Below are 26,097 nucleotides of genomic sequence, written 5' to 3' on the forward strand. Positions count from 1 at the left end.
TATCAAAACCGATCATATTATGATCACTGTTATCAAGCGGCCCTCGCACCGTTACCCCCCGAACCAGATCATGAGCCCCACTAATGATTAAGTCTAGTATTTTCCCTTTTCTCGTCGGCTCCTGAACCAGCTGTTCCATGAAGCTGTCCTTGATTTCATCAAGAAATTTCACTTCCCTTGCGTGTACCGATGTTTCATTCATCCAGTCTATATCCGGATAATTGAAGTCACCCATTAATATTACATTGCCCTTTTTATTCGCTCCCCTAATTTCCCTTGTCATTGCCACGTCCATCTGCTCGTCTTGGCCAGGCGGACGGTAGTACACTCCTATCACCATCCCTTTTCCCTTTTCACGTGGAATTTTAATCCACAAGGATTCCAGTCGGGGTTTTGTCTCCTGCAATATTTGCAGCCTATCTGAGTCAAGGTTCTCATTTACATGCAGCGCTACCCCTCCTCCAATCCTATCCACCCTATCGCTGCGATATGATTTGTAGCCCTGTATGACTGTGTCCCATTGGTTATATTCCTTCCACCAGGTCTCAGAGATGCCTATGATATCCAGTTTTTCATTGTGCGCAATGTACTCCAGCTCTCCCATCTTATGCCTCAGGCTCATGGCATTTGCGTATAGACATTTCAATGTATGCTTGTTGTTCTGATTATTATTACATTTAATACGTGGCATTATTAATATGTTGTCTTCCATCACTGATTCCATCTTTGTTTGGAAAATCTATTCCAGTTGTTGACTCTTTCAGATATCTTGGAGTAACATTGGATTATCAACTATCATTCTCCACACATATTTTGTCGGTAGTAAAGAAGTTTTTTTTTTTTTTTTTTTTTTAAAGTTTGCATTATTTATTTATTTTGCTGCATTTGTATCCCGCATTTTCCCACCTCTTTGCAGGCTCAATGTGGGTTACATTATGCCGTAATGGCAGTCACCAATTACGGAATGAGAGAACAAAATAATATACAATTAAAGTACATAAGATATAAAAAAATTAGAAGTAAAGAAATAATCAATACATATTAGATATGTAAAATGTAGGATCAAGAGTAACATTAGATGATAATAGTGAAATTAAAGTAGTCAGATTAAGGAGTTCAATGTTGATTAGTACTAATACAGTTCTGATGATGAATCTTTATGAAGGATTTTTTATATAAGTCTTGTTGAATAAGTTAGTTTTCAGTGATTTCCGGAAGGCTGTCAAATCATATGTAGATTTTAAGATAGTCGGTAGTGCATTCCAACGTTGCGTGCAGATGTATGAAAAGCTGGATGCATATAGAGATTTGTATCTTACACCCTTACAGTTGGGGTAATGGAGGTTTAAGAAAGTGCGTGATGAGCTTATTGTGTTTCTTGCTGGTAAGTCTATAAGATCAGACATGTATATCGGGGCCTCTCCATAGATGATTTTATGAGCCAGGGTGCAAATCTTGAATGTAATTCAGTCAGGTAATGGGAGCCAGTGCAGTTTTTCTCTAAGGGGCCTGGCGCTTTCATATTTCGCTTTTCCAAATATGAGTCTGGCTGCAGTGTTTTGGGCTGTCTGGAGTCTCTTAATGGTATGGGCTTTACATCCAGCATAGATGGAATTACAATAATCCAGATGACTCAGTGCAAGTGATTGCACCAATCTACGGAATACATCCCTTGGGAAAAAAGGCTTCACTCTCTTCAATTTCCACATTGCATGGAACATCTTCTTTGTTACATTTTTCACATGACTATCAAAAGTAAGGTTTCGGTCAATTGTGACTCCCAGGAGTCTTAGGGTGTCCACAATAGGAAGAGTGTGATTTGAAATGCTTATATTGGTATAGTTGGTTCTGTTAAATTGTGATGATAAGATAAGGCATTGAGTCTTTTCTGTATTTAGCTTTAGCTGGAATGCATCCGCCCAAGAGTTCATTGTTTGGAAGCTATGGTTGATTTTATCTGCAATTTCTGATAAATCATTTTTAAACAGGATAAATATCGTTACATCATCAGCATAAATGTCTGGGTTTAGGCCTTGGTCAGATAGTGTTTTGGCCAATGGTAACATCATCAAGTTAAAGAGGATTGGTGAAAGTGGCGATCCCTGAGGCACTCCATATTTCGGCCTCCATGGTGATGATATAATCGATTTAGATATCACTTGGTACGTCCTATCAGTTAGGAAGCTATGGAGCCAGTTTAAGACATTTCCTCCAATTCCGAAATATTCCATAATGTTCAATAGGATACCATGGTTGACCATATCAAACGCACTGGACATGTCAAACTGTAGGAGGAGTACATTGTTGCCAGTTGCTATTATTTGTTTGTGATGAAGCCTCTTTTCACACACTAATCCAGTCTTATTAGTGTCAAGGCTTGACTACAGTAATTCTATCTATGCAGGAATAACAATGTGTAATCTGAAACGATTACAAACACTTCAAAATATAGCTATTCATCTATGTTGTGCATGCTGATTTGATTCTGCAAAATCACTACTTATGAAGTACCATTTGCTACCCATTCAATATAAAACACAATTTAAAATTCTAGTTCTGGCACATAAGGCAGTTCATACCAATACCCTTTCATACTTATCCTGGTTGATTGTTCTACAAAAACTGAAGACATTTACGCTCCTTGTTTGAACATAAAACTAACACTACCACCACCATCAGTTGTTAGTACACATTGTAGCACTTTCTTTATCCTTCCAACTCTCTGGAATGCTGTCCCAGAGCTTCTTAGAGCGGAGCACATTCATAAAAGATTTAGGGCCCTTTTAAAAGCACATTACACACAGACTTTTGGCTTGCCAATGACTTAGGTCAAAGGAGGAAGGCGTGGACGAGTGTTCGGGTGGTGTGCTCCGAGAGGAAAGGGCAAATTTTGCTGATGTTATAGAGAAAGAAGCGATGAACAGTGATTCATACATGTTGCTCACACCCATCACAGAGCTTTCTCTCTTATGCTTCCCGTGTCCTTGAAACTAGGAAGTGCATCAGAAAGAAGGGCCTGAGATTCACACAAACAGTGTGTTTTAATCATTATTCTCTGCTGGTTGTCTTGAACAATGAAAAACACTTTGTGAAATATACATCGCGAAGGGGGGGGGGGGGGGAATTGAGAGGCAAGTAGAGATGTTGGCTCGCTGGCTGGGGAGCATACAGGAGGTAAAGAAGTTAGTCTATGGTGTGGACAGGGAAAAAGGGGTGGGGACATCACTTCTGGCCACAAAAAAGTGCCACAATGTTGTTCCACTCTGTTCTGGCACAAATTAAGCCCTGGTGTTAACTGAACAGGGAACTGCTGGGAACATACCAACAGTTAATGCTATTGTTTTCAATTTACACACATTAATTGCAAACCTTAACAAACTTAAATAAGGGCCCTAATGTATTATTGTATAGGCAGACAAGAAATTAGAAAGCAACTGTTTCTTTTTTTTGTTTGCAGTTCAGCAGCACACTAGGGGTCCTGATAGATGGAAAACTGATGAGCACCTACTGCCTGTATGTTCTGTCTTAATAAGCCGCTGTCTTTAAAGTGTGGAAGACAGGCTTGATGTGCCCATGACTTCAATTAAAACAGGTCTTACAAAATAAAACTGTTGGCACAAAGGAGCAAGCTAGTAATCTAACAAGACCTTTTTATCAACTAACCTCAGGGCAGCTAAGCTAAAGAAATGTCACTGGAGTTAATGTACACTTGATATTTCCTAGTCCCTATTTTTAATTGGAATGCACATGATTTGTGTTGCATGCACTCCTCTCCTTCCCCCCTACCCCTGCTCCTTCCTCTAATCTCTTAAATTTGGGAGTGTAACACATGTATCCATGTTGTAGAATAGGAACAACAGGAAATACAAAGAGTGTGTGTGTGTGTGAGAGAGAGAGAGAGAGAGAGAGAGAGAGAGAGAGAGAGAGAGAGAGAGAGAGAGAGAGATCACATAATGAGATGCTTAAACATTGTGAATCTCAGAATAATAAACATTTACATTTATATAATAATAGCTAGAGATCTTACCACAATATAAAACTGGATATAATTGCATTGGTTTATAATACATTTGAAAAATGCTTAACTGTTTTAAGTGGCTCCTTCTTACCTTTAATCCCTGCTATTTTAAGATGCTAGATGTAAGACATAAGCCTGCAAGTATATGTTCCTTGCATGGCAGTCCCTACAGTGAAGGCTTTACAGTATGTATTTAAAAAACTTCTGTTCCCCCAGACTTGAACAGCTGATTGCAGTGCATTCATAAATTTGTTTCTACTCTGAGCCACTGTACTGTATGGTATGGTAGTTCCCCCTGCATGCATGCTGTGAACAACTTATGGGGTGTGATGGTTTCCATGGCATAGCCATGAGTGGGGTGGGTTGTGTGAAATGGCCCTAGGAAAACTGTGACTTGGGATGGGTTAAGTAACTTGCCCAAGTCCACAAGGAGCGGCTGTGCAATTTGAACTTCGGTTCTCTGTTTCCCAGTGTGCTGCTCTAACCATTAGGCTACTCCTCTGTCTACTGTACTATATAAATTCTAACAAAATGATATAGCCCTTAGGAGACCATCTCTGATGCATACAACTGGAAAAATATTAGCACTGTGCTCCAGTGACAACTTGTTAGAGGATGATGGACTGATTGTCCTGACATGTATTCAAGGCCTAGATCCATACAATCTTCCCATAAAATCTGATATCAAAGATACTTATACTGTTGTTGAGTGCTGCTCAGATATCATTATTCTTTGCCAGGAAGGAGGTGAAAAAGAACACAGCAAGAGAAAGTAAAATATGAATCAAGTGATTTAAACATGACTCAGTTTTCCCCTACTATGGACTTGGCTCACAGGAATAATTTGAAGAAATTTTACCATAAAAAAAAAAAAAAATCTGTATTTGCATTTTGTAAAACTATTGTCCCTTGCAATAATATTCAGAACAACAACAACAACAAAAAAAAAAACCTTTATGTTTTTCATTTGCAGTATCACCAGCTCCACGATGAATACTTCACCAGTGCTGTAATTCTCTCACTGATACTAGCTGCCTTATTTGGTCTTGTATACCTTCTAATAATCCCACAGTAAGTATAATGTTTCCATTTTACATTACAGCTCACCTAGACTACCTCACACAAACTATCAAATTAGCTGGTTCAGTCTAATGGGATTCAAACTATTATCTTTACAATGACACCTTTCACCATTGAGGAACATTACAAAGAAGCACTTAGAGGCATTAATTCCCTTCCTTATCCCATCAGTCAAGTAATGGCTCTCGGTCATTCTATGGATCAGTGGCATCAATAAAGAAAACAAAAGTGTTGCCCATGTCACCAAAGTCTAATAAAACAGACCAAAAACTGCTGTTGTGCCTCACTAGGGTAAAACAATACAATGGCTACAATGAAAAGATATGAGACTTGAGAAAGCAATAAGGGATCGATATTCAGCCTATGGCAGTCAGCACTAAAGCACTGACTGTCGTGGGCTGAATTAAATCCAGTTATTTAATGCTGGACGTAATCTGGCTGCTGGCACTGAATATTCCAAGTATCTTGAAAATAACAAGTCTATAGGAAGAGAATATAACGTAATCCACTTCAAATACTTTCTACCCAAATTTTTATGACTTTATGTGGAACATAGAGCCACAGCATGCATTAAATAATATCTATTGTTATAAATGTATAAGAAATCACTCAATGTGTCATTGTGCGCAAAACCAACGTGTCACATATGCGGAACAGAGCTATCAGTTGCCTCTGCTAACAATGGTGACCATGTTCACACATCACTGTGACCACTTATGTGAACATAATTTACCATAAATATGTGCAAACTTCAAAATTGTGTGTTTCTATGTCCATAAAGCAATACAAAGTGCTAAATCTTGATGTGCTCAATTTCAAAAATAACCGCTACTCCAAAACAAAGTCAAAATCAAATGAATCATGCTTGTTTTATATCACTTAGCTGTGGCGTCCTTCAAATAGACTGCAGCTGCATACAAAGAACAGAGCTTCTTGATAAGAAATAGGAAGACATACTTTTTAGCTCACAGAAAAGTTACTTTGTGAAAAGGTCTACACTGCATGGGGAGTGCATGCTCTAATCCAGGCTGCCCTGCAATAGCGAAAAGAAGCAAATGCTTCAGTAAAGATAGGCATTTGCTTCTTTTTGCCATTGCAGGACAGCAGGTCTGTATAAAATATATAGATATATACTGTATCCCTATATGGTACCTGGTCAAAATGGCCCCAACAAAAAAGCTACAAACAAAAAAAGCTCCCGCCACTGTCAAAGCGGCCTGCCCACAATATAACCCTTGACAAGTTAGCCCCCCCCCCCCCCCCCCCGACTAAAGAGCCCGACCAGGCTGCCTAGAATATGGGACTGTATTTTTTTTTCCTAATAATCTTACCTTGCCAAACAGGATAAGGTTGGTAAGACTATGAAAATATTGTTGTTGTTTTTTAATTAGCATGTTGATGGAAGAATAGTTTCTTTAAATAGCAGAACAGATCGTGAATACCAGTTTGTAGCTATAGAATTTTGTTTATTTATATATGCCTTATGCAATTGAATGCTAGTAGGAGTCTTCATTAGTGAAGATTTCAGTTGTAGTTTATTATATTTTTTGTGGTGTTATTTTTTCTTAGGGGGATGTTTTGTTAAGGGGGCTGTTTTGTGTAGGAGCTATTTTGTCAAGGGTTGCTTTGTGGGAGGGGCCATTTTCTCAAGGGCTATTTTGTAAGGGTGTGAAATGTCAAGGGTTATATTGTTACGAGGCTGTTTTGTCAGGGCTTTTTTGTCCTTGCTATTATGACTGGGTGTCTGTATATTTGTAAAGCTAAATCAGGGTTTGTAAAAGCAAAATAAAATAAAATTGCCAATTCCAGGGAAAATTATCATTTATTTGCATTTTATATACTGTCTTTCAGTCAACAGTCAGTGTTTTGCAATCTAGCAAATCAGAAAAGATTAGCTCCTATACTACTAATGTCTGTAATATTCTCTTCTTTAAGGAAATGTCTTTGTGCTGAAAGTCAGTTAAGACTTCATTTTCCTTCAGTGTCTCAGGTGAAATGTAAATGGGTACATGCTTTGTTAATCTCTTATCAGGCAGCTAGAATTTGGAATTCTTTACCAAATGAGGTCAGATTAGAAATGAACTAGGAAGAAATTAAGTTTACCTATTTACTCTTTACTTAGGAAATTACATTTTGAGTTTATTGTAGTCTGTAATTTTCCAAAGTTGTTTTAATTTTGTAACTTTCCAGTCTAAATCGACTGGTTGTTTTTATTGTAACCCACATTGAACCAGGAGGTAATTGTGGAATATAAATATAATTGTGATATATAAAAACATTTAAAATGGAATGGGTCCAGGTAAATATATGTGCACTTACAAGACTATATAAAGCAATACATACTTACAATCATAACAAAAAGTAAGGTGCACAGAAAAAAGGCTTGCAGTAGTGTAGATGTGGGTTTTGAGTGTGCGCCGATCCATTTTTCGGTGCGCCTGTAAAAAAGCACTTTTTTATATTTTTTACGAAAATAGGCGTGCGGCAAAATCAAAATTGCTGTGTGTCCATTTTGGGTCTGCGACCATACCGCCAGCCATTGACCCAGTGGTATAGTATCACGCGGTAACTGGGCAATAATGACCTACGAGCACCAAATGCCACTTGGCACATGTCCGATACGTGCATCTGAAAATAAACATCATTTTTCAGCTGGTGCGTATCGGACACAAGCCAAAAATGAAATTACCACAAGAGCCACGCAGTAGCCAGGTGGTAACTCCATTTTGGCGCACATTGGGCGTGCATAGAGCCTTATGCGGCTTAGTAAAAGGGCACCTAAGACAGTTAGCAGAGATAAAGAGAGGTTATGTAGGAGGTGACGAGAGAGGAGAGGTAAGAAGGTGTTGCAATGTGAAGTATCCTATGTGTCAGGGCAAACATCTCATGTTGGATGCGAAAAACAAGAGGAAGCCAGTGATGGGGGCTAGTAGAGGGGTGACATGATCATGACGGTTATCCCAGGAGAGAATTCTAATAGTAGGCTTCTGTAATGTTTGTAACCATTGAAGGAAGGAGACAGAGAGACCCAAATCCTATATAATAAAACGCACCTCCAACATTCTGAAGCTGACTGCATGGCTGAAGCATTCCTGCTCTCTGTATCCATCTCCTGAATTGACATCACGTACTTCCGGGTTCGTCACAAGCAGAAGTGACCAATCACACGAGGTTGGAGGTGCATTCTGTTTAATAGGATTGGTCAGTTCCTTGAAGCACAGCCAGAGCTCAGCGTCCTGCACAGTAACGCTCAGACACCAGAGAAAGGGAGGGAGGGAGGGGGGCCTGACACCAGAGAGAGACAGAGAGAGAGGGAGGGAGGGAGGGAGGGGGGGCCTGACACCAGAGAGGGGGGGAGGTATCTCTGTCACACACACACTCTCTCTCTCACATACTCACTCTCTCTCTCTCTCACAGTCAATGTCTTTCTTTCTTTCTTTCTCTCTCTCACTCTCACACACTGTCTCTCACACACACTATCCAGCTTATTTTCGAAAGTGAAAGCCGGCCATCTTCCGACACAAATCAGGAGATGGCTGGCCATCTCCTAAAACCGGCCAAATCGGTATAATCGAAAGCCGATTTTTGGACACACTCGCCGGCATTCCGTCGCGGAGGCAGCTAAACTTCAAGGGGGCATGTCGGCAGGGTAGTGAAGGCGGGATGTGGGCGTGCTTACAAGATGGCCGGCTTCAGCTGATAATGGAAAAAAGAAAACCGGCGATGACAAGCATTTGGCCGGTTTTACTTGGTCTATTTATTTTCACGACCAAGTCTCAAAAAGATGCCCAAACTGACCAGATGACCACTGGAAGGAATCGGGGATGACCTCCCCATACTCCTCCAGTGGTCACCAACCCCCTCCCACCCAAAAAAAAACTTTAAAACATTTCCTTCCTAGGAGGGGAAGCCAGTCGGCCAGCTCGTAAAAAAAAAAAAAGGATCTTGCTGATCAGTTATGTTATGACTTACTTGTTCTGGAGTGCTGTATTTTGTGATACTGTTTTGAGAAATGCTCAAGAAAGACTTCATACAAATGAAAAAAGTCCCTGCCGTTCATTTTCCCTTGATGGCCGTCCCTGACGTGCACTTCCCTTAATAGCCGTCTTTCTCTCTGAAAGTGCACTTCTCTTAATGGCCGGCTTTCTCCCCAAACAGGGAAATCAAAACAGTTCTTACTCACAGGTTTTTTTTTAGTAGTAACAGTGGGATTTGAACCAGCCACCTCTGCATTACAAGAGCCCTGATGTAACCACTTGGCCACAGCTCCACGTACTTGGCTGTCCCTCCCTTTTGATTATACCCCTTCAGGTCTCTCTCAGCCAATCACAGCGCGTTAAAAAAATCTTATATTATATATCCCAGGCAGTGATCATTGTATAACACCAGACAGAAGAAGATTAGCAGTCGAAAGGGAGATAGTTTGTCTTTAGGTGAACTCTTTCCAAGAGAAAAAAAATACAATTGCATTCTATTCCAGTAACATCACCAGAATCTCCACAGTTCCACCTTGTTTCAAATAAACAAAAGGAAGGATCCATAGTGGTGTGGGAAAGGGAAAGAGAAATTGGACTTGATATATCACTTTTCTGTGTTTTTTACAACTACATTTAAAGTAGTTTATGTGGAGGGGCATAATCGAACAGGGACGACCATCTCTAAGGGCGTCCATCTCTACGGACGTTCCAGCGAAGGGACGGGGAAACACGTATTATCGAAACAAGATGGACGTCCATCTTTCATTTTGATAATACGGTCGGGGATACCTAAATCTCAACATTTAGGTCGACCTTAGAGATGGTCAACCTAAATGTTGAGATGGTCGACCTTAGATATGGTCGTCCCCGGTTTTCGGCCATAATGGAAACCGAGGACGCCCATCTCAAAAAAACCCAAATCCAAGCCCTTTGGTCGTGGGAGGAGCCAGCAGTCGTAGTGCACTGATCCCCCTCACATGCCAGGACACCAACCGGGCACCCTAGAAGGCACTGCAGTGGACTTCACAAATTGCTGCCAGGTAATAGCTCCCTTACCTTGGGTGCTGAGCCCCCCAACCCTCCCCCCTAAAACCCACTAACCACAACTGTACACCACTACCATAGCCCTTAGGGATGAAGGGGGGGCACCTACATGTGGGTACAGTGGGTTTTGGGTGGGCTTTGGAGGGCTCACATTTACCACCACAAGTGTAACAGGTGGGGGGATGGGCCTGGGTCCGCCTGCCTGAAGTGTACTGCACCCACTAAAAACTGTTCCAGGGACCTGCATACTGCTGTGATGGAGCTGGGCATGACATTTGAGGCTGGCATAGGGGCTGGAAAAATGTTTTTTAATTTTTTTAGGTTGGGAGGGGGTTGGTGACCACTGGGGGAGTAAGGGGAGGTCATCCTCGATTCCCTCCAGTGGTCATCTGGTCTGTTTGGGCAACTTTTCAAGGCTTGGTCGTGAAAAAAAAGGGACGAAGTAAAGTCAACCAAATGCTTGTAAGGGACGCCCTTCTTTTTTCCATTATTGGCCAAGGATGCCCATCTCTTAACCACACCCCTGTCCCGCCTTCAGTACACTGCCGACACGCCCCCGTGAACTTTGGTCATCCCCACGATGGAAAGTAGTTGAGGATGCAAAAAAAATTGGCTTTTGATTATGCCAGTTGGGGTGACCTTGGGAGAAGGACACCTATCTCCAGATTTGTGTCGGAAGATGGGCATCCTTCCCTTTCGAAAATAAGCTAGATAGTATATATATGTACTTATTTGTACCTGGGGCAATGGAGGGTTAAGTGACTTGCCCTGAGTCTCAAGGAGCTGTAGTGGGAATTGAACCCAGTTCCCCAGGATCAAAGTCCACTGCACTAACCACTGGGCTGCTCCTCCATTTGGGTGGGTGTATATGTGATTGCCCACATTCGCCCCACCATCCAGTTAACAAAGCAGTAGTTTAAAATGACAGAAAATTATGGATTTTCTATAGGATAATTATTTTTCATTTCTGTTGTGTATCACACTGGAGCTTAGAATCAAAGGGGTAGACATAGAGAGGATAGTCACATGTAAGTGTCCCACTGACTCAAGAATGACAGATTTCCTTTCTTGGTATCAATGGGATGGATCAGGCAGGACTAGTCAAGACATCTTATGATCTTAGTCCTTCTTTTTCCTCCAGACATTTCAGGCATGCATTTTTAGACTGTATTTTCTCAGTTTCTTCTAGCATGTGTTAAATACTTTAGCATACATACACTTGTAACCCAGGTCCAATAAGGAGTGGGTGTTTTGAGCAATCACCTCCAGGGGTACACACAGGAATTTGTATAAACTCAATATGAAGATCCTGATGAACAAGGGGTCACATGGAGGGGCATTTTTGATATATATAAGTCCAATTGTAGACATTTTGCCAAAAATGTCTAAAATTCTCATCCTGAACATAGCAATTTTCAGACCAAAATAACGTCTACTGTTATGTTTCGAAAATCGCTATTTTCTAGACATGTTTGTGCTCGGTACGTATTTCTTTAGGTGCCATTAGAAAAAAAACATCCTAGAGAAAATCACAGAAAACAAGCCATAGGAATTGCTGTGTGGCATCATTCCTAAAGAACTGGCCGCACAGACATTCCAGCAGAGCAGAGGTACAAATACCACCATACCACCCTTATTTTGTATTGTGAGCCCTCACACCTAGAAACTTATTGTACATAATTCTACATCACTACAAAAGCCCTCAAATCTACAGGTGTCTCCTATCTATAGGTACAGTTGGCATTTTCTGGGCTTTGGAAGGTTCATAATTTCCACCACAAATAAGTGTACTAGTTAGAGTGGGATATGGACCTGAGTCTTTTTCTCTACAGTCCACTGCACTAACCAGTAGCCCAGGGGCGTATCCAGACCTCGACGTAGGAGGGGGCTAGAGCCCAAAGTGAGGGGGCACATTTTGGTCACCCTCCCCACCAGTCCCCACCCACCCACCACCGCTGCCACTACTGTTGCTGCTGCTACTGCATGTACTTTGGCTGGAGGGGATCCCCAACCCCCGCCAACTGAAGCACCGCTACCGCCGCCGCCGCACATGCCTTGCCTGGTGGGGGTCCCAACCCCCACCAGCTGAAGCACATTTTCCAGCGCTGGTCTCCGGCGCCACTGCATTTCCTGCCCTGCTCTCCCTTCTCCTTACGTCCATCCGGTATGCTCATTTTAAAGAAATTGGGCATATGTGCATGCTCAGTTTCACTAAAATGTGAATGCCAGATGTGAGGGGAAGAGAAAGCAGGGCAGGAAATGCTGCAGCACCGGAGACAAGCGCTAGAAAAAGCGCTTCAGCTGGCAGGGGTTGTGGATCCCAGCCAGCCAAACCAGGGGCACAGATCCAGTTTTGGGAGGGACACTGCAGTAGCCTACTCCTGGGAACAGCTTACTGCTTACTGTTTGAAGTATGACATTTATCATTATTTGTTGTTATATAAATTTGTTGCAAATTAATAACAATATAAAGTTAAATATATTTATATTTTTTTCAAGTGTTATACAATTACATAAACTACAATTACAGTAAAGACACTAAAGTGGTTTCCTCGTTTGTGTTTGAGTTTCAATACCAACATTGTTTCCTTTACAAGACTCCGCAGTCAATTTGACTGTCCTAGCTGTAGTACTCTGCAGTAAAATGCTATTTTTCTATATTTTGTCTTCTAGGAGTACCATAGTCTTAATTCTCTTGGTGTTCTGCACATGCTTCCTGGTGGCTTGTATTATGTATCTACATATTGCACGAGTGCAGGTAAATATTCAGTAATTTCACTCTTTGATTCATAGCAGAATTATTTATAATTGCAGTACATTGAGTGAAGAAATATTTTCTTCGATTTGTTTTAAACATACTACTTTATAGCTTCATTGCATGCCCCTTAGTCATAGTATTTTTGGAAAGAGTAAACAACAATTCACATCTACACGTTTCACTCCACTCATTATTTTATAGACCTCTATCATATCTCCCCTCAGACATCTTTTCTCCAAGCTGAAGAGCCCTAGCCACTTTAGCCTTTCCTCATAGGGAAGTTGTCCTATCCCCTTTACTATTTTCTTCGCCCTTCTCTGTACCTTTTCTAATTCCAAGCACAACTTGTAACCATTGCTAACGTTGATAATTCCCCTATATCCCCCTCCCCCAAATGTTTGTACTGGCCTTTACTGATGTCACAACCTTCAGTGAATCCATGTTATAGATTTTTCAGTATTCTGTATAGGCTAGGGATTTAAGAGTACCCAATGTTCTCTGTAGGTTCAACAAATTGATAGTGACCCAGCTCGGAAACCAGCTCAGATTAATGGCCTGGCTTAGATATTTGCTCAGTTTTAGAGATTACTTGGGAAGCATGAATGGCAAGATTGGTTTGTGGTACTTCCAAGTTCGAGCCTGCCACGCCCCTTCGACAAAAGTTACATTGGCTCCCTGTCAAAGAACATATGACCTTCAAACTTTGCTCTCTAGTACACCAAATCCTTTACGGCGAAGTACCTGGCTATGTGATGGTTCTCATCTCCCTACCGCTCCAGAATGCGTCCCATCTAGCCAGCTTGTATCTTACCCTCCACTATCCAAACTGCACTGGAGTCAAGTACAAAACTGCATTCGCCACCTCCTTCTCTTTCCTTGGGACTCAGTTTTAGAACTCTTTACCAAGGTCCATCAAAACCACTGCAGATCATCCTGTCCCGTTTCGGGACCTTACCAGTGCTCCCGCGGCGGGGAGCGATGGTCGGCGGGGGCCGCGGGCCCCGGTGCGGCAGAGACAGGCCGCCGACGGGGCCGGCACTTCCGCGGGGCGGCCCAAGGCTGGCGACCCGCGGGAACGAACGCCGGCCCCAGGGAAGGGAGGACGCCGGCCAAGATGGCGGCGGCGTCGTTGTCTCCCCGACCGGAGCTGAGAGGATTGCAAGTCCCGCCCCCTTGCGCCGGATTGGTGCATGGCAGGAGGAACTCCGCCTGCGAGGCGGGTCCTCCAATCCCGGCCATCCTTGCCTTTCAGGGCTACAGGGATTGGCTCTTCTCCAGGGAGAGGATGGACGGGCGGGGGATTTAAACCCCGGAACAAGGAGGGCTCGGGGCTTCCGTTTCAAATGTCAGAAGCCACTTCAGGGATTGTGTTCTTCGTCCTGCTAGCCGTCCTTGCTAGCCACTTCAGAGACTGTGTTCCTTTCATTAGCCGTCCTTGCTAGCCACCCTCAGAGACTGTGTTCTTCGTCCTGCTAGCCGTCCTTGCTAGCCACTTCAGGGATTGTGTTCTTCGTCCTGCTAGCCATCCTTGCTAGCCACTTCAGAGACTGTGTTCCTTTCGCTAGCCGTCCTTGCTAGCCACCCTCAGAGACTGTGTTCTTCGTCCTGCTAGCCGTCCTTGCTAGCCACTTCAGAAACTGTGTTCTTCGTCCTGCTAGCCGTCCTTGCTAGCCACTTCAGGGATTGTGTTCTTCGTCCTGCTAGCCGTCCTTGCTAGCCACTTCAGAGACTGTGTTCTTCGTCCTGCTAGCCGTCCTTGCTAGCCACTTCAGAGACTGTGTTCCTTTCGCTAGCCGTCCTTGCTAGCCACCCTCAGAGACTGTGTTCTTCGTCCTGCTAGCCGTCCTTGCTAGCCACCTTCAGAGACTGTGTTCCTTCCGCTAGCCGTCCTTGCTAGCCACCCTCAGAGACTGTGTTCTTCGTCCTGCTAGCCGTCCTTGCTAGCTACCTTCAGAGACTGTGTTCCTTTCGCTAGCCGTCCTTGCTAGCCACCCTCAGAGACTGTGCTTTTGCAGCGCTAGCCGTCCCTGCTAGCCACTCAGTCGGGACTGTGTTGCTGGTGTTCCGCCAGGCCGGCCGTCACCCCGCGGTTCCAGCAGTCCCGCTGGCCGCCTGCAGCTGGGGGCTCAACCTCCGGTGAACGGCGGTCGCCGCGGGTGAAGATCCGGGGTGCGCGGCAGTCCTCTGAGGTCCTACGGGCCTCAGAGAACCTAAGGGCTCACCACTACCTAGACGAGACAGGAAACGGAAGCCATGAGCTCGCCGACGCAGCCTGATCTACGGGACCTGGCCAAGGTACTTCAGCAGCAGCAGGAGCAGTTGAACGCCCTATCAGGGCGCTTCAGAATGTATGCTCGCAACTGTCAACGCTTCAGGTACAGAACCAGGCCGCTGCGGTCCAGGGGGCCGCAGCGGCTCCCCGTTCGGGAGGGTTCCGCACGGGACCTCGGTTCCCTGAGCCGACACGATATGATGGGGCCCCCGGAGGTTGCCGGGGATTCCTCAATCAGTGCAACTTGGCCTTCCGGATGCAACCGGAGACATTTGCTTCAGACCAAAGTAAAGTGGGATATATCATGGGCCTATGTGAAGGGAAGGCCCTGGCCTGGGTGGCCCCATTGAATGAACAACAGGACCCCATCCTGGATGACTATAGTGAATTTCAGCGCCGTTTCCGTATGGTGTTTGACCTTCCGGGAAGACCATCGTCTGTGGCCTCGGAACTGCTGCGAATTCATCAGGGGGAGGGGACGGTGGCCGATTATGCCATCCGTTTCCAGACTTTAGCCACGGAGCTCCGTTGGAACCCTGAGTCCTTGATTGCAATTTTTATGGAAGGGTTACAAGAACGAATCAAGGACGAATTGGCAGGACGAGAGGTCCCAGGCCAGTTGGATGCCCTGATTTCGCTTTGTATCCGGGTAGATACCCGGTTCCAGGAACGAGCCAGAGCCCGGGCAGAACGGCAGAAGTGGACGCGGGGAACGCCCCGGACTGCCAAGGGGCTATCTCCTCGCCGTGGGAACCGGGATGGCAAGGAGAGTGGGGAGGAGCCGATGGTGATGGGCCGGCAACGGCTGGCTTCCTCCACTAGGAAGAAACGCCTGTGGGACGGACTGTGCTTCTATTGTGGTGAGGCTGGACATTTTATTCGAGCCTGTCCCTCCCGGGCGGGAAACGTCTCCCCCAAGGCACCTTGAGGGGAGGGGTCTTGGGGCATTCCGCTCCCCTGCCGGAGGCCTTGATCACGCTACCAGTAACCCTCCGATGGCATGAGACCATGATTCAGACCCGGGCCCTGGTGGACTCGGGGTCGGGGGGCAACTTCATCGGGCACGAGCTGCTGCAACAGATGGGCTGGCCCACGCTCCCGCGGCGGCCGGCACTGCAAATAACCTCCATCCAGGGGACGACATTACCGCAGCCAGTCACTGAGATCACCCCCTATTTGCAGCTCCAGGTGGGGGAGGATCACCAGGAGGAGGCCCGATTTCTGATTCTATCCCGGACCATTCATCCAGTGGTCCTGGGACTGCCCTGGTTACGGAAACATTGCCCGGTTATTGACTGGACCAGTGGAAGCATCCAAGCTTGGGGTAGTGCCTGTCGGAAGAACGGTTGTAAGGGCCGGACCGGCAGCTGCTCTGCCCTGGCGGTGGTACCCGGAGGGGCACAGGTAGAGCTGGGCTCACTGCCTATGGACTATAGAGACTTTGCAGATGTGTTTAATCCCAGGGAGGCGGAGGTTCTACCGCCTCATCGGTCGTTTGACTGTGCCATTAACTTGAGAGCAGACACCGTGCCGCCCCGGGGTCGCCTATATACCCTGTCCCGAGGAGAGTCCAAGGCGATGCAGGAATACATCCGGGAGAATCTGCGGAAAGGTTTTATCCGGCCCTCTACGTCCCCGGCCGGGGCCGGATTCTTTTTTGTTACTAAGAAGGACGGCTCCTTAAGGCCCTGTATTGACTATCGGGGATTGAATGCCATCACGGTAAAGGATCGTTTTCCTCTACCGCTCATCCCCGAACTCTTCAGCAGGTTGCAAGGGGCCCAGATGTTTACCAAGTTGGACTTGCGGGGGGCCTACAACTTGGTTCGAATTCGGCGAGGGGACGAGTGGAAGACGGCTTTTAACACCCACGAGGGACATTTCGAGTATCGGGTGATGCCCTTTGGCCTGTGTAATGCCCCTGCGGTGTTCCAGAGACTTATCAATTTTGTGCTTGAGGATTTTTTGAACTCCACCGTGATTGTGTACCTGGACGATATCTTGGTGTTTTCCCAAGACCCCGCCGACCATGTGAGCCATGTTCACGCCGTGCTGCAACGGTTACGGCAATACCGCCTGTTCGCTAAGCTCAGTAAGTGCGCTTTTCATCAGAGGTCGCTACCTTTCTTTGGACACATTCTGTTACCCGGGGGCCTACAGATGGAGCCGGACAAACTCCGGGCAATTCAAGAGTGGCCCCAGCCGCTGGGATTGAAGGCCCTACAACGTTTTTTGGGATTCGCGAACTACTATCGCCAGTTTATTCCTCAGTATTCTCAACTGACTGCACCGCTGACGGCCCTTACTAGAAAAGACGCCAACGTCCGGGACTGGCCGCCCGAGGCGCAAGTGGCCTTTCGCCAGGTGAAAGAGGCCTTTAAATCAGCATCCATTTTGCTAGCCCCGGATCCGGAGAAACCCTTTATTGTGGAGGTGGACGCGTCTGCGTTGGGAGCCGGGGCGGTCCTCTCGCAAGTGAATTCCAAGGGCCGGTGTCAGCCTTGCTCTTTCTTCTCTCGTAGATTCTCCCCGGCGGAATGCAATTATACAGTAGGGGACAGAGAGCTCTTAGCATTGAAATTAGCCCTACAGGAATGGAGACATCTGCTGGAGGGGGCGGAACATCGATTCACAGTGATCACTGACCACAAAAATTTACTGTATCTACAAGAGGCTCAACGGCTCAATCCCCGACAAGCCCGGTGGTCATTGTTTTTCGCCAGATTTCATTTTCAATTAGTTTTTCGGGCGGCTGCTCAGAATACCCCTGCGGATTCCCTCTCCAGAGCGTTTGAGGTTCCTGAGGAGACTAAGGAAACCCATTCCATGTTGGATCCGGCCTGCCTCAGCGCGGCCGTGGGGGAGGTGGCTCCTACTAAGGAACTAGTGCCGGCCGCTGAACGAGCGAAGGTAATGCAATGGGGGCATTCGTCCCGATGGGGGGGACATTTCGGCTATCAAAAGACTTTGCGGCTCATTGCAAGACAGTATCAATGGCCTCAGATGAGACGGGACATTCTTCAATTTGTCACCACCTGTCCTGTGTGCGCCCGGATCAAACCGGTGATCGGGACCCCCATAGGGAAGCTACAACCACTGTCCGTACCGACAGGGCCCTGGACGGAACTTTCCATGGATTTTATCACCGACCTTCCCGGTTCCCGGGGACATACGGTGATTTGGGTGGTAATTGACCGTTTTTCCCGAATGGCCCATTTCGTGCCCTTGCCAGGACTTCCTTCGGCGATCGCATTGGCTCAACTCTTCATTCAACATATTTTTCGACTCCACGGGCTGCCTCTTCGGATTATTAGTGACCGGGGCCCCCAATTCACCTCGCGCTTCTGGAGGGCCTTGTGTACAGCATTGGGGGTGAAGACCCATTTCTCATCAGCATACCATCCCCAAACCAATGGCATGGTCGAGAGGGCGAACCAAACGTTAAAAGGGTTCCTACGAGCGTTTGTCAACAAACGCCAAGATAACTGGGTCTCCCTACTTCCCTGGGCCGAGTTTGCATATAACCACAGTGTCCACTCGGCCTCGGGAGACTCTCCATTCTTCTTGGTGTATGGACGACATCCTCGACTGCCAGCACCTTTCCCATCTGGATCTCCGACCCCCATGGTTAATGTGACTCTGGCAGATCTGCAAAGAGTTTGGGAAATGGCCCGAGAACAACTACAGAAGGCAGCCACCAAGTACAAGGTCTTCGCAGATCGGCATCGGAGACCCGCTCCCGACTTGCAACCAGGGCAGAAGGTCTGGTTAAGCACCAAATATCTCCGACTTCGGGTACCCTCGCGGAGATTAGGACCTCGGTATATTGGACCGTTTGCAATCCAATCTCGAATTGGAGCTGTGACTTATCGGTTGCGATTGCCTAGGACCCTGCGGGTGCATAACGCCTTCCATATTTCCCTATTGAAAAGCTTTCAAGGATCTCGATGGCACCCCCAATGGCAGGAGACCGAAGATCTTGAAGCAGATCCCGATCCAGAGTATGAGGTGGAGGATGTTCTGGATTCAAAGAAGCGGCGGGAGAAGTTATATTACCTATTGTCATGGAAGAACTTTGGCCCCGAAGACAACTCCTGGGAGCCCGCGGCAAATGTACATGCTCCGGACTTGGTCAAAGCCTTCCACGCCCGGTATCCTTCCAAACCCGGGTCCGGGGGAAAGGAGGCATCCGGGAAGGATACTGTCCCGTTTCGGGACCTTACCAGTGCTCCCGCGGCGGGGAGCGATGGTTGGCGGGGGCCGCGGGCCCCGGTGCGGCAGAGACAGGTCGCCGACGGGGCCGGCACTTCCGCGGGGCGGCCCAAGGCTGGCGACCCGCGGGAACAAACGCCGACCCCAGGGAAGGGAGGACGCCGGCCAAGATGGCGGCGGCGTCGTTGTCTCCCCGACCGGAGCTGAGAGGATTGCAAGTCCCGCCCCCTTGCGCCGGATTGGTGCATGGCAGGAGGAACTCCGCCTGCGAGGCGGGTCCTCCAATCCCGGCCATCCTTGCCTGTCAGGGCTACAGGGATTGGCTCTTCTCCAGGGAGAGGATGGACGGGCGGGGGATTTAAACCCCGGAACAAGGAGGGCTCGGGGCTTCCGTTTCAAATGTCAGAAGCCACTTCAGGGATTGTGTTCTTCGTCCTGCTAGCCGTCCTTGCTAGCCACTTCAGAGACTGTGTTCCTTTCGCTAGCCGTCCTTGCTAGCCACCCTCAGAGACTGTGTTCTTCGTCCTGCTAGCCGTCCTTGCTAGCCACTTCAGGGATTGTGTTCTTCGTCCTGCTAGCCGTCCTTGCTAGCCACTTCAGAGACTGTGTTCCTTTCGCTAGCCGTCCTTGCTAGCCACCCTCAGAGACTGTGTTCTTCGTCCTGCTAGCCGTCCTTGCTAGCCACTTCAGAGACTGTGTTCTTCGTCCTGCTAGCCGTCCTTGCTAGCCACTTCAGGGATTGTGTTCTTCGTCCTGCTAGCCGTCCTTGCTAGCCACTTCAGAGACTGTGTTCTTCGTCCTGCTAGCCGTCCTTGCTAGCCACTTCAGAGACTGTGTTCCTTTCGCTAGCCATCCTTGCTAGCCACCCTCAGAGACTGTGTTCTTCGTCCTGCTAGCCGTCCTTGCTAGCCACCTTCAGAGACTGTGTTCCTTCCGCTAGCCGTCCTTGCTAGCCACCCTCAGAGACTGTGTTCTTCGTCCTGCTAGCCGTCCTTGCTAGCTACCTTCAGAGACTGTGTTCCTTTCGCTAGCCGTCCTTGCTAGCCACCCTCAGAGACTGTGCTTTTGCAGCGCTAGCCGTCCCTGCTAGCCACTCAGTCGGGACTGTGTTGCTGGTGTTCCGCCAGGCCGGCCGTCACCCCGCGGTTCCAGCAGTCCCGCTGGCCGCCTGCAGCTGGGGGCTCAACCTCCGGTGAACGGCGGTCGCCGCGGGTGAAGATCCGGGGTGCGCGGCAGTCCTCTGAGGTCCTACGGGCCTCAGAGAACCTAAGGGCTCACCACTACCTAGACGAGACACATCCGACATTCCAGAAATCACTGAAGACCATGTTATTCCGAAAAGCCTACCCTGCTGGCTTTCTCAGTGACTCCACTGCAGGAAGCCAAACAAACTGAAGACATTTGGACATATTCCCTTCCCTAACAGCTTGCCCTCTATCGCCCTGCCTACCTATTTATTTGGTTTAAGATTCTATTTATATTCCCTTCCTTTATCTCTCTGTTCCTTCTACCCTTTCAGTTCTCATTGCATTTATTTTAATGGTTCATTGTAAGCCGCTTTGAGGCTGCAAAACTGCGGCAAAAGGCAGGGTACAAATGATCAAAATAAATGAATCAAATAGTAAGAGTTTTCAATCAACTAAGCTGTATTTCATATCATATGCCAATCTTATAGTAGTTGTCCATCAAGAAAATATCAAACTCATGATCCACTCGTATGAGATTTATTTACAAAGCAGATGTAAGTAAGAGCTAAATTTGGGTTGGCTAAAATTGTTGTGTTCTTCCTTTAAGACAGTGAAGGGATAATTTTATACCAAAGCAGCTGGGCTTTGAGGTAGAGAAGATGTCTATTTGAATTCTAGGCACCTATATGTTATTATAAAATGCTAGCAAAAATTCTGCAAACATTTTATCTAGATTGAAAGTGCAGACATTATGGACCAGATTCTATATAAGGCACCTAAAAAATCCACAGAGTAAACATTTATGCCTAAGTGTATTCTATAAACGGTGCCTAGATTTAGGCACAGTATATAGAATATGCTTAGTTGATATCCCAGTGCCTAAAACTATGCACCTCCAACAAAAACATGGTATAAATTCCAGTGCATACAACTATGGGGCCCTTTTACTAAGCTGCGGGAAAAATGGCCCTGCGCTGGTGGTGGGGGCTGTTTTTCTCATGCACCAGGTCCTTTTTTACCACAGAGAGTAAAAAAGCCCCCAGAACACATAGCCATGTGGTAAGAGAATTCTTACCGCATGGCCATGCAACGGGGAGCCCTTACCGCCATCCATTGAGGTGGTGATAAAGGCTCCCGCGCTAACCTGGCAGTAACCAGCGATGCCCAATTACCACAGGTTACTGCTGTGCAAGCCATTTCCTGGAGTTTTTTTTCCCATGGAAATGGAGCTCGCTCAGGGCGGGACTACCACCAGCAGCCGCATTGGGCCAGCTTCAGTCCTGAAAGTGCGAGCAGTAAGCTTGCGTTGGGCTTACTGCCGCTCTGTGAAAAGGGCCCCTATGTGCATATATATTTGGAACACCCATGAAACGCCCATTTCTCCTTTTGAACTGTGTGCATTAAAATTTAGGTGCAGTTCATTACAGAATATGCTTAACGAGTTGTTCACTTAAATTCTAATTATTACCAATTAGTGCTCATTATTGCTGATTAGCTTGTTAAACCAATTAAGTTACATGTGTTGTTATAGAATATGCCTGTATTGCCATACGGATCTCTATGTGCGCTATATAGAATCCCACAGTATGCCTGTTACCTAATGTAACCTAGTTACCTAGTGTTACCTAATTTGGGGGCCATTTTACTAAACAGATGCCATGTTACTCAGTTCCAGGCTGGACATTTTGGGAAGTCCTGTTTTTCTGACCATCCCGTCATGGTGCATTATGGGACTTGCAGCACTGATTTCAGGCACTATGAATCCCACACTGCTTTGGGATGTAAGTTCAAAGTCAGGTTTCACCAAAACGTATCGAGTCTGGAACTGGGTAACTTTGCAACTCTGACTAAACCATTTTAGGGGGCCCTTTTACAAAGTGGTGGTAAACCCAATGCGGGCTTACCACTCGCTTTTCCATGACTACCGCTGCACCCGCCCCGAGCGTGCGCCATTTCTGGGGGAAAAAGAAAACCTCAGGAAATGACTTACTTAGCTGTAACCCGGTGGTAATCAGGCATCATTGCATGCTGCTCAATTACCACCAAGTTAGCTTGGGAGCCCTTATCGTCACCTCAATGGGTGTCAGTTAGAGCTCCCCGTTGCATGACCATGCGGTAAGAGTTCTCTTACCACATGACCCTGTGTGCTGGGAGCTTTTTTTACCTGCTATGGTAAAAAGGGTCCTGGTGAGTGGGAAAAACAGCCCCTGCCGCCAGCTCAGGACCATTTTTCCTGAAGCTTATTAAAAGGGCCTCATAGTTATAAAATAAGGCCCAGTCTGTGTAAATATATGCACTGTGATTTATACCATGTTTTTGCTGGTGTAAATGGAGGAGCATAGTTTTAGGCACTGGGATATCAACTAAGCATATTCTATATACCATGCCTAAATCTAGGCCCCATTTATTGAATACACTTAGGCATAAATGTTTACCACACAACTTTTTTAGGTACCATATATAGAATCTGGCCCAAAATGTCTGCGGGAAAAGTGACCATGGCACACGGGAAAAATGGCCCCTGCCGCTTGCACAGAGCCCTTTTTCCCGCAGCTTGGTAAATGGACCCTTAAGTGCTTAACACAGGAAAAAAGGCTTACTGCAAAATGTTTTGTGGTAATTTGCCTGTCAGCACATCCTAATTACTGCTATCGATATTCAGTGCTATTTAACCAACCAGGAATGGCTCCTGGCCAGTTAAATATCACTTAACTGGCTAAGAGTTAATATTCAGCGTGAGATAGCCAGTTATCTGCACTGAATTTTACCACTTAACACATACGGCCAAATTCTATCTATGGCGCCTGAAAAATCCACGTGGAAAACATTTCCGCCTGAGTGTATTATATAAGTGACACCTAGATTTAGGCACGGTATATAGAACATGCTTAGTCAATCTTATCAGGCACTGTCAGTTATTACCACCACTCTATCAGTCTTTCAGTTTCTAGAGGTGGTGTTTGATGAACAGTTCTTGTTAAAAATGCAAATATAGAATAATGTCCGTATCTTAATAGATAAAGCTCCATTAAATTGGAGGTTGCAATAGTGGAAAAATATATGGTTGCTTGGTCAATTATTCAATGGCTACACATTTAAAGCATTAAAGGCCAGATTCTATAAATGGTGGTGAAAATTTGGCACCAATAAATTTTGGCACTCAACAATTTCTATAAAGGGTGCATTGGGATGAGCACTCTGTATAGAACAGCATTGAACTCTAAATTTGGCACTCAACTTTGGGTGTGAAGACTTATGGCAGCTGAAGTCTGTTATAAATCCTGGTGTGCAAATTGGCCACAGATCCTTGCTTTTCTGTAATGTTGTTGTGAATGCCCCTGGTCCGCCCATGCTCCTCCCCTGATCACGCCCCTTTTGAATTGCACGCAATCCAATTTAGATTTCCATTGTTACAGAATAGTGTGTAGCCACATCGGTGCCCAAATGATAATTAGTGCCAATTAAGTGTTCGTTAGCTCCAATAATTAAATCATTGGAGCCCATTAACTAATTATTTTGGGTGCTGATCTGGGTTCCAATCTGGGCACCCAAATTTGGGCAACCTTTCTAGAATCTGGGGTATATCCCATATATATATATATATATATATATATATATATATATATATATATATATATATATATACATACAGAGGCCGATATTCAGCTAGCGGGAGGCAGCCTGCATAAGTGTTAACTGATTTCACCCATGTAGCATGGAAAATTTGACTGAAGTGAAGCAGTCATAAATGAAATTGGCCTGGATTCCTTTCAAGTCTTGTTTACGTATCCATGATCATAACAAGGACCATTTCACTTAACATGGGGTGCTCATTGTGAAATCTTTGTTGTTGTTGTGTTGGTGGATAGCTGAATCACTGTCTGATATTTCTATTCATACCTTTAAGACAGGAGAAGTGGCCATTGTTAGATTTAAAAATAACCTTTTCTGTGTCAACTTTCAAACTTTTCTGTACTGTAATCTGTCTTTAAAGTTCTGTGTCCTGCTTCGCAGTGGTGCATTTCTGTACAATATTTGAGAATTTCATTTATAAGACATAGGTTTCTCTTTGGCACTAATAACAATTATGCTGACACAAAGCACAGCAGGGGCTGCTCCTGTATGCTGTTCTCTTTTTGCAAGTACAGTGCTTATTGCTGTAATCTGCAACAGGATACATTTGCTTAGATGTTGCTTCACTTTTGAAAGAATGTTCTATGACCTCCTACTGCTGGTTTCTGAAATTATTCATTAACTTTGAAAGAGAAAGGCAGCCTGTAATGCAAATGGTCATTTTTAAGATCACAGCGCCCCCTGACGCAAAGGAAGAGGCTTGCACCAAGCTACAGACACCATATTTTAAATGATCAGATGTTTCTTAGAAGTCTCACAAACAAACAATACCCAGATTAGCAGCTTCAAATTTTGATTTTCATTAAGTGTAAAGGAAACAAAATTGATATCTAACAAAAAGAGTCTAATACAGTCATCGTGACTGAATAGATCTGGATGGGCTTGAGTTTAAATTTTTAAGGGGCTTCGACATTAGCTTCAGAACTTTTAGTACAAGAAGAGGGCTGGGCAGACTTCTACGATCTGTGCCCTGAGAATGGCAAGGACAAATCAAACTTGGGTATACATATAAAGTATTACATACCATGTAAAATCAGTTTATCTTGTTGGGCAGACTGGGTGGACCGTTCAGGTCATTATTTACCGTCATTTACTATATTACTGTATATATGTTATTTACAGTGCTGTACAGTAACTAAGGGCCTCCTTTACTAAACCACACTAGCGATTCCCGTGCGACAAATGCGATGTAGCCCATCAAACTGAATGGGCTGCTTCACATTTGCCACGCCGGGAATCGCTTATGTGGTTTAGTAAAGAAGCCCTAAGTAACTAGTTACTGTACGTAAGTAAACGTTTTGTCACTTTTACTCGTAAAGTAGTACAGAATAACATTTGTTACTTTCACTTGTACTGAAGTATTTATTTCATCAATTTATACTACTTTTACTCAGTTAAATCTGATGCTTGCAGTTAAAATGAAAAGTAAAAGCGGAAGCAAGACATAAATAATGAAACAGCAAAACTGGGAACAGGATTTTGCTATTACGAACCTCATCACGAAAACAGTGGATCATCTCATCTTAAATGTTGTTGTTCAATGAATATGGCCTATAAGAACAGTGGAGTTGCCTGTGATTGTTGAACTGGTTACCAGTCTCCATCCTTCACAGAACAGAGATGAATTGGGTCACTTTAAACCCAGATGAAGCTGCAGCTGGTTGCAATTCTTGGTGAACAGACATATGTCTCTATCACAACAGACTGCTGGTCATCCCATAAAAAAACTTTACATTGGGGTGACTGTCCACTGGACTGTCCACATATTTTTACCGAGGACATCTGTTTGTCTGCAGGATGTGGCAGCCCAGTGCAAAATACTGGGCCAGATCGTGGCAATGACCATTTTGCATATAGTTTTTGGTGTTTATTTGGTACAAATACAGTATCTACAGATTTTCACATACAAAGGTCTG

General features: G+C 45.5%; 1 protein-coding gene across 1 annotated transcript in view; it reads left to right on the forward strand.

Annotated features, from left to right (window-relative positions):
• ADCY1 (adenylate cyclase 1) overlaps positions 1–26,097 on the forward strand; it is a 533,674-nt gene that overhangs the window by 422,051 nt on the left and 85,526 nt on the right. Inside the window, exons 10-11 of the mRNA XM_030206815.1 lie at positions 4,992–5,089; positions 12,793–12,877. Of these exons, the coding sequence (XP_030062675.1) occupies positions 4,992–5,089; positions 12,793–12,877 (183 nt within the window). The remainder of the gene's footprint in view (positions 1–4,991; positions 5,090–12,792; positions 12,878–26,097) is intronic.

The sequence above is a fragment of the Microcaecilia unicolor genome, chromosome 1, assembly GCF_901765095.1.
Source record: "Microcaecilia unicolor chromosome 1, aMicUni1.1, whole genome shotgun sequence".
Classification (NCBI taxonomy): domain Eukaryota; kingdom Metazoa; phylum Chordata; class Amphibia; order Gymnophiona; family Siphonopidae; genus Microcaecilia; species Microcaecilia unicolor.